The 13,401-nt window shown below is 39.9% G+C and overlaps 1 protein-coding gene across 3 annotated transcripts in view; it reads left to right on the forward strand.

Annotated features, from left to right (window-relative positions):
* Positions 1 to 13,401, forward strand: part of hydin (HYDIN axonemal central pair apparatus protein) — a 67,404-nt gene that overhangs the window by 12,791 nt on the left and 41,212 nt on the right. For 2 of the 3 annotated variants that reach the window (XM_058076250.1, XM_058076252.1), the window contains exons 21-45: positions 88 to 231; positions 325 to 468; positions 707 to 799; positions 1,738 to 1,958; positions 2,134 to 2,221; positions 2,758 to 2,967; positions 4,171 to 4,362; positions 4,439 to 4,613; positions 4,747 to 4,820; positions 5,480 to 5,607; positions 5,671 to 5,801; positions 6,039 to 6,166; positions 6,241 to 6,354; positions 7,219 to 7,296; positions 7,388 to 7,537; positions 7,628 to 7,867; positions 9,018 to 9,147; positions 9,341 to 9,415; positions 9,511 to 9,681; positions 10,700 to 10,870; positions 12,214 to 12,395; positions 12,508 to 12,582; positions 12,683 to 12,866; positions 12,967 to 13,096; positions 13,234 to 13,387. In XM_058076250.1, the coding sequence (XP_057932233.1) occupies positions 88 to 231; positions 325 to 468; positions 707 to 799; positions 1,738 to 1,958; positions 2,134 to 2,221; positions 2,758 to 2,967; positions 4,171 to 4,362; positions 4,439 to 4,613; positions 4,747 to 4,820; positions 5,480 to 5,607; positions 5,671 to 5,801; positions 6,039 to 6,166; positions 6,241 to 6,354; positions 7,219 to 7,296; positions 7,388 to 7,537; positions 7,628 to 7,867; positions 9,018 to 9,147; positions 9,341 to 9,415; positions 9,511 to 9,681; positions 10,700 to 10,870; positions 12,214 to 12,395; positions 12,508 to 12,582; positions 12,683 to 12,866; positions 12,967 to 13,096; positions 13,234 to 13,387 (3,582 nt within the window). The remainder of the gene's footprint in view (positions 1 to 87; positions 232 to 324; positions 469 to 706; positions 800 to 1,737; positions 1,959 to 2,133; positions 2,222 to 2,757; positions 2,968 to 4,170; positions 4,363 to 4,438; positions 4,614 to 4,746; positions 4,821 to 5,479; positions 5,608 to 5,670; positions 5,802 to 6,038; positions 6,167 to 6,240; positions 6,355 to 7,218; positions 7,297 to 7,387; positions 7,538 to 7,627; positions 7,868 to 9,017; positions 9,148 to 9,340; positions 9,416 to 9,510; positions 9,682 to 10,699; positions 10,871 to 12,213; positions 12,396 to 12,507; positions 12,583 to 12,682; positions 12,867 to 12,966; positions 13,097 to 13,233; positions 13,388 to 13,401) is intronic. The other variant, XM_058076251.1, reaches the window with a different exon arrangement.

Here is a 13,401-nt window from a genome sequence, read left to right on the forward strand (position 1 = left end):
AGTCAAACTTCTTTATTGACTTGCTGCTTAATATGATGTTGAAGTGAAGCATTTCATTGTTTTTACCCTTTCTCTTCCCACCCACAGGTTGTGAGGGAGAATTTCATCTGCTGTGGAATTGTGGGCCTGCAGGGCATTAAGGAGCACATCATGTCTATGGAGGTGACATGCCAGTTTGTGACTCCTATGATCACAATGTCTTCCCAGAAGTTGGATTTCTACGCCGAAAAGGTTCATGAAATGATGACGATACACTTCATATTTTGAAACTGTGACTTTCTGACCTTGATAGCACTGATTAGTTACTGTACTGTTGTCCAATAGCACCCAAGAAAGAGTCTTACTCCACTGTATGAGGAGCTGGTTTTAAAGAACGTGTCATCTCTGGCTCTATCCATGAAGCTCTTTATAGCAGCTCCTTTCTCACTATGTGAGACGCAGGGAGACCAGAGTACTGCTACCACTAAGGTACCCTTTCACTTTCGCTGATAATGTGAAATAACTTATTTATTTAATATTTAAACATCTTAACAGATTCTATAGTCTATTCTCATGATTATATTCAACATGTTTCAGTGTAATAGAACCACTTAGTTACTATTATAAGTTATTTTGTCCTATCATCTGCTACTGGTGATACTCTTTACATTGCATCAAAAGTAATATTCCTGAAGGATTTTAACTACAAGATGTATTTATTTTTCAGAGCATGACATTAGGTCTCGGGGAAGAGGCACACTTATGGATATGTTTTGATCCAAGTCGTTTTCAAGGCCGGTTGTCACAAGTGGTGGATCAGGTAACAACGTGTTTTATAACTTTTTTATATTTCTTGTTTTTTTTTACTACAGATGCTTTCCGGGTATCAATATACAATTTTCACTCGCTACATCACAATTTGAACATCACTCCATGGGCTCTAATTTCGTAGACCAGGCGCAGGCTCGGCGCACCTGTCTTGTGCATCCGCGCTTCTATCCCTCCCACCGTCGCAAGTAGCAAAGAGGGGGGAGAGAAAGCGTGACAGGGTTTAACACAGCCGAGTGTAATCTTAACCAATCAAATCAACGCCTCTCATTGCCTTTAAATGTGCAGGATCTGTTCCTGACAGTTACATTAAATACAGCAGCAGGCTAATCCAAGCATCTTACTTGTTTTCCAGCAACATTCCTGCTCTACATCACCAAATAGGAGAACCTTTGATGTTATATTCGCTGTATCTCCTCCTCATCCTCCTTGAGAAAATATAAACAGTAAAAAAATATTTCCTACAGCCAGAACCGTTAATTGTTATTAGTTGTTAATTAATTATTAGTTGATGGGTCACTTGGGGGTGTGCATATACTGAAATGTTCATTCATTCATTTTCATTCATTTTTCATTTCCTCATGAGGGTCACGGGGGTTGCTGGAGCCTATCCCAGCAGTCTTCGGGCGAGAGTACACCCAGCCAATCACAGGGCACATATAGACAAACAACCATTCACACTCACATTCATACCTATGGACAATTTGGAGTCGCCAATTAACCTAGCATGTTTTTGGAATGTGGGAGGAAACCGGAGTACCCGGAGAAAACCCACTTATGTACAGAGATGGTCGAGGGTGGAATTGAACCCTGGTCTCCTAGCTGTGAGGTCTGCACGCTAACCACTCGTCCACCGTGCAGCCTACCGAAATGTAAATTTCATCAATATAGTTGAAAAACTTGGAATAACATGCTTTTTTTCCCTCTCAGGTCCTTAACATACACTATGTAGGACATCCACACAAGGACAAAATGGAGCTGCATGCTGAAGTTCACTATCCCAACCTCCATTTTTCCACCACCACAGTAGATTTTGGTAGCGTGCTCAACTCTACAGAAAATCACAGGGAAGTCCAAATTACGAACTGTTCCCCGCTTCCTGTCTCTTACCATTGGGCTTGTTTGGTGGATAACACACACTGTGCCGGCAGGTATACTAAAACTGACACACTCAAAGATGATTCATTTGAAAATAATAATAATCCACTGTCTCAAGACTTTTGTTTCGTTTGTGTGGATTTGCCAGTGTTGATTTTGCTATGGAAAATGTTCAATTGCATCTTTTGAGAAAACGATATGTATCTTAATACGTACCCTCTACCCCAGGTCTTCTGCTCCCTCTCCAGCTGCTCTCAGTCACAGACCTGTTACACAAGACAAGGATGTCACAGAGTGCTCTATGTGTGTGCAAGAGGTGGGCAATTGCTTGAAACGGTCAAACCAACAGTAGTTAAGCTTTTAAAACATCAGTGTGGAGTCTGCTGTTAAGAATAATCTTGACGCTTGACTGTTTTTAGGCATTGTTAGTATCATTCAGTCACTCATTTTCTCCCGCATATCATCACAAGGGTCGCGGGGGTGCCCAGCCAATCACAGGGCACATATAGACAAACAACCATTCACACTCACATTCATACCTATGGACAATTTGGAGTCGCCAATTAACCTAGCATGCTTTTGGAATGTGGGAGGAAACCGGAGTACCTGGCGAAAACCCACGCATGCATGGGGAGAACATGCAAACTCCACAGAGATGGCAGAGGGTGGAATTGAACTCCAGTCTCCTAGCTGTGAGGCCTGTGTGCTAACCACTTGACCAACGTGCAGCCGCATTGTGATTAGAAGCTAATAGAAAAGCTTTATGTCACCAGAATTTGTGTGTATAGGAGCAGTAAGTAGACTTTTACCGACAACAAGGTGTATCTCTTGATGTTGGTTTTCTTCCTGTAGGTGTTTGATGTCTTGCCAATGTATGGTCATCTGCAACCTGGCGAGCAGCAGTTGGTCACATTCGTCTTCCACGGCCAGGACTTTGTCAGGCGAGAGGTGATCGCACAGTGCCAAGTGGAGCACGGACCTACATATGACATCAGACTAAGAGGAGAAGCATCAGAGATCAGCTTCAGCCTTGACTCATGCATCGTTAACTTTGGTCTGCAGGTAATGTATTTATATACAACAACTATTAAAGGTAATAATTATTTGATCCATATAGATTTTTTTAAGCTTAGGCTAACAGTGCTCCGATCAGCTGATCAGTAAAAAAAAAAAAAGCACGGTATCGATATCGGCTGATACTTGCTTCGATCCCATCTGCCAATCAGCACCCAGAACAAGCATTACTGCTAATTGTGGTACTTCCTGTCTTTGTGAGAGTGATATAAGTTTTGCACCTTGCAATACATTCATTCATTCATTTTTTACCGCTTTTCCTCACGGGTGCTGGAGCCTATCCCAGCTGTCTTCGGGCAAGAGGTGGGGTACACCCTGGACTGGTCGCCAGCCAATCACAGGGCACATATAGACAAACAACCATTCACACTCACATTCATACCTATGGACAATTTGGAGTCGCCAATTAACCTAGCATGTTTTTGGAATGTGGGAGGAAACCGGAGTACCTGGAGAAAACTCACGCACGCAAGGGTGGAATTGAACTTGGGTCTCCTAGCTGTGAGGCCTGTGCGCTAACCACTCAAATTGCATGTTGAGTACTATAAATTTGTACATGTTGGTAGGTCTACATTGAAATAAAAGCCTCTGGCAAACCCCCTGACAGTACCCCGCGACCCCCCAGGGGGGTACCACCCCACTATTTGAGAAGTTTGTCTTTTGCTTACCTTGTGATTGATTGGTTGTTGATTGTTCCCCATCTCTTGCCCAAAGTCATCTGGGGTAGACTCCAGCTCACGTGTGACTCTTATGAGGGTTAGCGGTATAAAAAATGAGCGAATGAATAACTAATTCGACTGGTCGCCAGCCAATCACAGGGCACATATAGACAAACAACCATTCACACTCACATTCATACCTATGGACAATTTGGAGTCGCTAATTAACCTAGCATGTTTTTGGAATGTGGGAGGAAACCGGAGAGAACATGCAAACTCCACACAGAGATGGCCGAGGGTGGAATTGAACCCTGGTCTCCTAGCTGTGATGTCTGCACGCTAACCACTCGACCGCCGTGCCACCCCTTGCAATACATGCCATAAAAAATACATATCTCACCAATTGGTGCGGCAATTTCTGTTGGATTAATAAAGCACAGTAAATCTTATGGAAGCAAAATATTCATTAATAATATATATAATTAATATAAGCATTAATCCATTTGCCTTTAATCTCTTCTTCTTTTTCCAGCGTTTTGATCAAATTGGGGAATCAAATATAATTCTGAGAAATACCGGAAAGGTGGGCTTCAAATTTAGCATCGAAAAGCCTGACAAGGAGGAGACTTCAGTTGAGCAGTTACAGTCAGACGCAACTTCGGACCAATCAAATGAGCAGAATAAGGAGGTCCAACCGGGGCAACCCATGGTCATTCCCACAACGGTGAGTTCAACTTCAAAAACTTCGATATACGGAAAAAGCTCATTTTCCAGCAAGTGTTTTTTTTTTTGTGTGACAGGGCTACATTGATGCTGGCTCGAAGCATTGCCTGCGTGTGCTCTACCTCCCTGGCGTCCCTCAGAGATTCGAGCAGCAGCTTCTGGTGGTGGTAGCTCATTTACCATCGAAGGTCATCACTCTCACAGGAGAGGGAGTGTTCCCACGGATCTCTTTGAATTTGCCCCGAAGCCTTGGTAGATGCATACCTTTACAATACACCGAATATATTATTCTGCAGTGAGAAATGTGAAATCTTTTGTTGGAAAAACTGAACCTAAAAGAACCGTATAGAGCTGTTTTTGATTTAATTTGATTATTCCGTTACAGCAAAGGAATCCTACACTGATGTGGCTGATAGGGCCAGAATGGCCATCGAAACAAAGGCTACCAGAGCCCTGAATGTGAGTCTCTAACATAAATGTCACAGATTTTAGGCTTTTAATCCTTTTAGATAGTCTATTTGTATATATTACATTTCCTATTGATGGCTATGAAGCTAATGCAGTTATGTAATGGTAATGGTAATGGTTTTATTTAATTTGAACATGCATCAGATTACAATTGAATGCATCACATAATCAGTTCACAGTTCCACATGTCCAAAAGGAGTAGGAAGAAGCAAAGCTTATTAAATCCTACCCCTCCATCTGGTACTTTTACAATCAATAACTGGCTACATTTGTTCACTTCCTGCTTTCCTAATATATTTTTAATTTTTAATTTTTAATTTTTAATTTTTAATTTTTAATTTTTAATTTTTAATTTTTAATTTTTAATTTTTAATTTTTAATTTTTAATTTTTAATTTTTAATTTTTAATTTTTAATTTTTAATTTTTAATTTTTAATTTTTAATTTTTAATTTTTGTCACATACCGAAGTACACTTATTGAATCCTACCCTTCCATCTGGTACTTTTACAATCAGTAACTGTTTCATTTGTTCACTTCCTGCTTTCCATAATACAGTTTAAGATTTTTTTTTTATAACCATATTGTTGCAAGCAAGTGCATATACTGTATTAATTGACCTTTCACTCATTTCTCCCTTGTTTCTTTGAAGTATGCAGAGTTGTTTTATATGGAGATTGAGAACATGCTAGTCACAGAAAATGCTTTGGCTGTGAGCAAGAGCATTGCGGAGCTTGGAAGCTCTCAAGATTCCACCAAAAAATGGAGCAAACTCAGCAAGTATGTATGTAAATAATAACTAGCTTCATCTGCATCAATAATAACACCTTTTTATTCTCCCAGGTTCTGCCTTCCGGAGTATGTTTTGGATTTTGGCTATGTTGTTCCAAGCCAAGTCCGCAAACAAACTGTTACCGTGACCAATAATGGGTCATTACCCGTATCCTTCCACGGCAACAGCAAAGTCACAGCAGGTACTGTATTTTCACTTGGTATTGATATTTGTATATCTGCACCTTTATGCCTTACAGTATTTTGGCTTGTATGGGATTGCAATATTTACCCTTTCTTGTACATTGATACTTATTGAGTAGGTGATCTACTACTTGGCTTTATTTTCTTTTTATTGTTATTAGCATATAACAATAAAAAGTAAATAAATGCTAATTTGCTAATTAAACATTCTGATTGTTTGCTTCTTGCTTCTTCAGGTTTTAGGATAGAATTTAGTAATATAAGGAATCTTTCTCCCAGTGAGTCAGAGACTTTCACTGTGGAATTTGACCCCCAAAGAGGCAACCTGCCACTGGGGATCAGAACTGCTGTCATTCCAATTCAGGTGCTAAAACTTCATTATGAAGTCATTTTTTGCCATGATTTCCATGGCATATAACTATTTTTTTTTTTTAATAGATCATGGGTGCCCCATCAGTCCATGTGCGTCTGTGTGCTGTGGTGACCTTGCCGTCCATCTCTGTTTCCACGGAAACACTGGAGTTTGACACTGTGCGATGTGGCATGTGTAAGGTACGACAGTGACTCTATTGATTTTACCATAAAAATTACCAGAATATTACTGCACCTCACAGCTAGGAGACCCGAATTCAATTCCACCCTCGGCCATCTCTGTGTGGAGTTTGCATGTTCTCCGGGTACTCCGGTTTCCTCCCACATTCCAAAAACATGCTAGGTTAATTGGCGACTCCAAATTGTCCATAGGTATGAATGTGAGTGTGAATGGTTGTTTGTCTATATGTGCCCTGTGATTGGCTTAGCGACCAGTCCAGGCTGTCCTCTCGCCCGAAGACAGCTGGGATAGGCTCCAGCATTCCCTGCGATCATTGTGAGGATAAGCAGCAGAAAATGAATGAATGAATGAACTTTCAATATTAGTGCAGACCTGCCAATGTGTAAGAATTTGTTGTACTCGGCATGCAATTTCACAGCTGAAGACACTTTGCTTCACTGCTCTCTATTATGTTGCATTTTGCTGGAAAGACAGCTGGGATAGGCTCCAGCACTCCCTCGTGAGGATAAGCGGTAGAAAATGAATGAATAAATGAATGATATCAAATAGCAGCATGTATTATTATGCCACAAAGAAATGATTACAAATTAGGAATATGTGCCCTGTGATTGGCTTAGCGACCAGTCCAGGGTGTACCCCGCTTCTCGCCCGAAGACAGCTGGGATAGGCTCCAGCACCGCTGCGATCCTCGTGAGATTAAGCGGTAGAAAATTAATGAATGACTGCACAGTAAATAAAAACACCTTTTTTTGACAGTAAATTACAGTGAAAAGAATTATGAATGGTGAATCTATTTATGGGAGTACTCTTATTCAAAATGTACTACTACTATAAATACAAGCTTTTATTTTAAACCCAATCAGATTCAGACACTACAGCTCCACAATCATGAATCTGTGCCCTGCAAATGGAGCATCATTGAAGATGTGAAGCCTGTGAAGGTAGACTTTTCCAGTCACTAAAATTTTATATTGGTGTTACTCCATTTTTAAAAAGTGCGAGAAACCTACCCTTGTTTTTTATTCCTCTCAGGTTGATAAATTCCTCCCACTTCACCAGCGAAACAAATTCCTTCAGCAGAACCGGCCACCACCTTTAATGTTCGAGATGACCCCGAACTCCGGCAAGCTCACCCCTGGCGACCGAGCCAATGTTCAGATCAAGTTCACTCCGATTGAGGGGGTAAGTCAAATAAAATGCAATTTTCTAGCATCAATAATGAATATAATGAAGACCAGAACATGAATATTGCATTGATTTCTGTCTTCGCAGTGCCATTACAAGAGACATTTAATTGTCCATGTGACCGAAGGCACCGAGCCAGTGGTCATCACAGCCCACGGACAGGGTGAAGACCCGCAGCTGGAGTTCTGCCCACCAGAGTTGACCATGGGGCCTTGCCTGCCATTCACTATGGAGATCGAAGCAGAGATCACGGTCAAAAACCCCTGCTCTTACCCCATTGAGTTCTACTCCCTTGAGTTTGACACACAGTATCAACACGAAGAGAAGGTAATGCCAAAGTAATACCTGTTTTGTTGTGCTTTGTAGCGTTACGTGATGACATTATGGTGGTGGTCAGTTGAAGACATGGTAATGGTTTAATTTCATTTGAACATGCATCAGATTACAATTGAATGCATCACATAATCAGTTCACAGTTCCACATGTCCAAAAGGAGTAGGAAGAAGCAAAGCTTATTAAATCCTACCCCTCCATCTGGTACTTTTACAATCAGTAACTGTTACATTTGTTCACTTCCTGCTTTCCTAATATGGTTTAAGGTATTTTTTTTAATTTATTTATTTTTTTATCACGTACCGAAGTAGGAGGTGATATGAGCATCCAATGACATAATGGGTACCATAGTAAGTAGTCAATATAGTGATATATATAGCACATCATGACTGGTTCAAGACTCTTCATCCTTGTATTTAGCAAACATCAACTGCTTGTATTGTTTCTTGAATTGGCTCATCGTTGTGCATTGTTTGAGGGTCTTACTCAATCCATTCCATAGTTTGATTCCACATACTGAAATGCTATGGCTTTTTAACGTAGTCCTAGCATATAAGTGTTTCAAATGTACTTCTTCCCTGAGATCATATTTCTCCTCTCTTGTAGAGAAGTATTGGATGACATTTTTAGCTAATTGGTTATTTTTAGCCTTATGCATTATTTTAGCTGTTTGAAGATGAACTATATCAGCAAGTTGAAGTATTTGTGATTTTAGAAATAAGGAGTTAGTATATTCTGTATAGGCGGCATTATGAATTATCCTGACCTTTTTTGCAGTACATTTAGTGAGTGAAGATTGCTTTTATAGTTATTAGCCCATATTTCCACACAATAAGTAAGATATGGTAGAACCAGAGAGCAATAAAGAGTGTGGAGTGATTTCTGATTGAGAACAAATTTTGCTTTGATTAATATTGAAATATTTCTGGCCACCTTATGTTGTATATTTGTAATATGAGATTTCCAGGTCATATTTTTATTTATTGTGTATTATTTATTGTTATTTTCCTTCACCCTTTCAATGTCTACACCGTCAATTTGTATTTGCTGGTACTTGTCCTTTCTATTATTTTAGTTTTACTTAGGTTCAAGGACAATCTAGACATGATCTACCCTTAAACTGACCTGACTCTATTTTGTCTAGATTCTTAAACTAATGGATGCATATGACATGAATGGAATACTGCTGCTTCCTCCAAGACATGCCGGAGACAGTCTTCCAATAGAACTTCTGGAGTTTTCCAAAGATCACTGCTCTCAGCTCAACAGCGACGGTAGCATCAAGCTCTGTCACCCATGTATTATATCTTTCAAGGTCCCGTCCCACATGGTTGTGTTTTCAAAGATGTTCTACTGTCTTTGGCCGACAGAATTATTAAACAGCAGTATGGGACTGGGCCATAAGGAACAATATCATTTGTAGGAGCTTATTGCCAATTGAGTGGCCTAATCTACTTTATACCGCAGATGCAGGACTGTCTGGGATGTCACAGCAACACTGCACAAACAGCAAAAAGGGTGAAAAACACAAAGCTGAACTAAGTAAGTGAAACCGTACACATTTATCTTAAAATTAAATACATTCAACTACAATTTAACCTTAGATTTTAAGACAGCCGAATCCCTTTGTACCTTAGTCATTTCAGATATCATCAAAGTCGGAGAAACTGGGAATCTGGGAACGCTGGAAGTAACTCCCATTTCTAAAGCGCTTGCCCGGTGTGTTGACATTGACCTGTCACGCGAGGGTCTGGCTGCACTCAACCGTCGAGGCATTGCTATAATAGTATATGGAGCCCCACTGACAGGTAAAATCTTCTTTATTCTCATATTAATATAAAAATTCAATAACCATCTGAAAACAAAAACAAGAAACATTATTTAACATTAGTTATTCACTTAAATGGGACCTATTGTGCTAATTCTTTTACCTTTTTATTGAGTTGTGGACTCCTATAGAGCAGCTACACACAATAGCCCACACAGAAAGCTTTCTAGATCTTCCAGAATCTACCTATTTCAGCTGTATTTCTTTAGATTTCCAGAACGGTCAGTTTTAATTTATTGCAGCCATTACTTGCTTCCGGGCACGCCCACTCTGCTGTGAATGGTCCCACTCCCAAGCGCTCCCAAGGACCTCCAGACTACTACCGAACCCTATTTCTAATTTTATCAGTATGGGAGTTGATTATAAATTAATTAACCCTTTGGAGAGCTCATGATTGGAGACCCCGGTTTACTGTGTATGAACTGAAAGCGTTGTAACATAGGTCCGCGTTTACTGCGTACAGACAATCTTGGCAAAACATCGGCAGTGGAAATGTGGTCATTAAACGTTTTTTGCAGGACTAACCATGTTTTAAAAAAATCCAGGTAGAGCCACAGATTGTTGGGAAAAAATGCTATTAGCAACTCCAGACATTGGTGAGCTTATAATTTGCATGCAAAAAAATGTATACATACACAGAATGAATCATTTGATGAGCTATGGTGAGGTAAGATGGAGGTCTGAGGAGATAGACTAAAATATCACGTGACGCAATTGGAGTTCGGAGGCCTATTATTTATTATTTATTATTTATTATTTATTATTTATTATTTATTATTTATTATTTATTATTTATTATTTATTATTTATTATTTATTATTTATTATTTATTATTTATTATTTATTATTTATTATTTATTATTTATTTATTTTTTATATATATGTTTTTTTTTATGGTATATTTTGCAGCATTTAGTTGAGAAGATTCCAGGTCAGAATTAACTTGAAAACTTTAAATTAAAAAAAACTTAATATTGTCATTTCTTCAATTCTTTAAGGTCAAAGCAGCAAAGCCGCTGCTCTGGCAACTCACTATGGGGCTGCGTTTCTAAGAGTGGATAGTGTGTTTGCTGATGCACTGAAGAGCGGTACCTCTCTCGTTAGCCTGGCTGCAAGATATCTCTTTCACCGTGCTGCCGCTGAACATGCTTTGAGGATGCAAGAGGCTGGTGTGTAAGATACTCAGTACAAATCTTTTATACTGTGTCATATCATGTTTTTATGTATATTTGATATCAAATATGGGCTGCACGGCGGTCGAGTGGTTAGCGCGCAGACCTCACTGCTAGGAGACCCGAGTTCAATTCCACCCTCGGCCATCTCTGTGTGGAGTTTGCATGTTCTCCCCGTGCATGCGTGGGTTTTTCTCCGGGTACTCCGGTTTCCTCCCACATTCCAAAAAACATGCTAGGTTAATTGGCGACTCCAAATTGTCCATAGGTATGTAGGTAGGTTTTTAATCAAAATTGCATCTGTTTATACAACAGATTTAGCCAAGGGCTTTGTAGGACTTCGGGAGGTTTGCCACCTGCTGCTTATAATTATTTGTAGTTTCCAAGAACCTCTGATACAAAAGTCATTTTTCTGCTTCCGTTCATGAAATTCCGCTACATGCATGCATTTTGTCCACTTTCAGGAGAAGTTTCTGCAAATAAAAACAAAAAAGGCTGCATGGTGATTAAATGGTTAGCGCGCAGGCGTGCAGTTTGCATGTTCTCACCGTGCATGCGTGGGTTTTCTCTCCGGGTACTCCGGTTTCCTCCCACATTCCAAAAACATGCTAGGTTAATTGACGACTCTAAATTGTCCATAGGTATGAATGTGAGTGTGAATGGTTGTTTGCCCTGTGATTGGCTGGTGACCAGTCCAGGGTGTACCCTGCCTCTCGCCCAAAGACAGCTGGGATAGGCTCCAGCATCCCCAGTGACCCTCGTGAGGATAAGCGGTAGAAAATGAATGAATGAATGAGTTAACGTAAACTAATTCATAAGTAGGGCTGCATGGTGGTCAAGTGGTTAGCACACAGGGCCCACAGCTAGGAGACCCAAGTTTGATTCCACCCTCAGCCATTTCTATGTAGAGTTTGCATGTTCTCCCAGTGCATGCGTGGGTTTTCTCCGGGTACTTCGGTTTCCTCCCACATTCCAAAAACATGCTAGGTTAATTGGCAACTCCAAATTGTCCAAATTGTCATTGTGAGGATAAGCGGCAGAAAATGAATGAATGAATGAACTTTCAATATTAGGGCAGACTTGCCAATATGTAAGAATTTGTTGTACTCAGCATGCAATTTCACAGCTGAAGACACTTTGCTTCACTGCTCTCTATTATGTTGTATTTTGCTGGAAAGACAGCTGGGATAGGCTCCAGCACCCCCGCGACCCTCCTGAGGATAAGCGGTAGAAAATGAATGAATAAATGAATGATATCAAATATCAGCATGTATTATTATGCCACAAAGAAATTATTACAAATTAGCAATATGACTCAACATAATGGTTCCCTCTTCTAGCTCAAATATCTGCAAGTATCGGAGTATCAGCAACTGGATCATCTGAGACACCCACTGAAGGTGCAGAAGCGCCTTCAAACTCAGGCCCCACTGCAGCTGAAGCTCCTCCAAAGCCCATTGACAACATCAACGACCCCAAGACACCTAAAGAGAAAAGCAGCACAAACCCTACTACTGGATCGGTACATTTTTAAGTCCTCAACTGATGTCTTGAGGGATTTGGTTGTTGTAAATTAACAATGTGACAACTACCGGATGTTCCTTTTGGAAACATAATCCCTGTTTCTACTTCAGGGGATAGATAAGAACTCGCTCAGCAATCTCTTGCCTGAACAGCTCCTGGTTGACATCCTAGCGGAGAGATTTCAGGTAGTATGACTTTTGATCATATTACTCAAAATCTAATACTTAATTTTAAATCTCGTCTTTGTTTATTATTTTTTTATGGGTGTTTTCATCATGTTAACAGTTGCCAGACTGTTATTGTGGCATCGTAATTTATGGTCTTGATTCAGTCTACACCAAGTCAGTGGCAAACTGTCTTCAAGTGGTTCTCAAGGCTCTTAACAACCGTAAACACATCTATGTTGTGGACTTATATGATTCCTACAACGCCCTGAAAACCCGGAAGAGAGCGCAAAGAAAGGCTGAGTGTAAACAGACACAAACACAACCATTTCAACACTACTTCAATTCCTGTTCTTATCTTTATCATGCATTACTGTATATTACTGTTTTTCCGACATTCATCAGATGCACTGATTAAGGAAAAAGCAGAAATGGAGGAAAAGTGGCTGCAAAACATGGATGAAGATGAATATGAATGTCTGCCACAAATAGAGAAGGAGCGTATTATTGATCGACAGAAACAAAAGAAACTTAGGTAATATTGGAATAGACATAACCGACAATAACTTTGTGAAATACTTTCAATTTTATCTCATTTAATAATTGTATTTGTAATTTAGCAGGATTGGGTGCATGTTTGATTTCACAACTAACCGCCTGTATGTTTATTAGGATTCTTGAGCGAATCAGGAAAGCACAGAAGGATAAGAAGCAACTTGAAGATATAAAGAGACTGAGACTGGAGGAGTTAAAAAAGAAGGCAAAAAAGCCTACAGCCAAGGAAAGTAAACAAGCGGCAAGGAAGAAGGGTTCAATGGATAGTAAGGTGAATATATCTAT

This window comes from Doryrhamphus excisus, chromosome 6, assembly GCF_030265055.1.
Source record: "Doryrhamphus excisus isolate RoL2022-K1 chromosome 6, RoL_Dexc_1.0, whole genome shotgun sequence".
In the NCBI taxonomy this organism is placed as follows: domain Eukaryota; kingdom Metazoa; phylum Chordata; class Actinopteri; order Syngnathiformes; family Syngnathidae; genus Doryrhamphus; species Doryrhamphus excisus.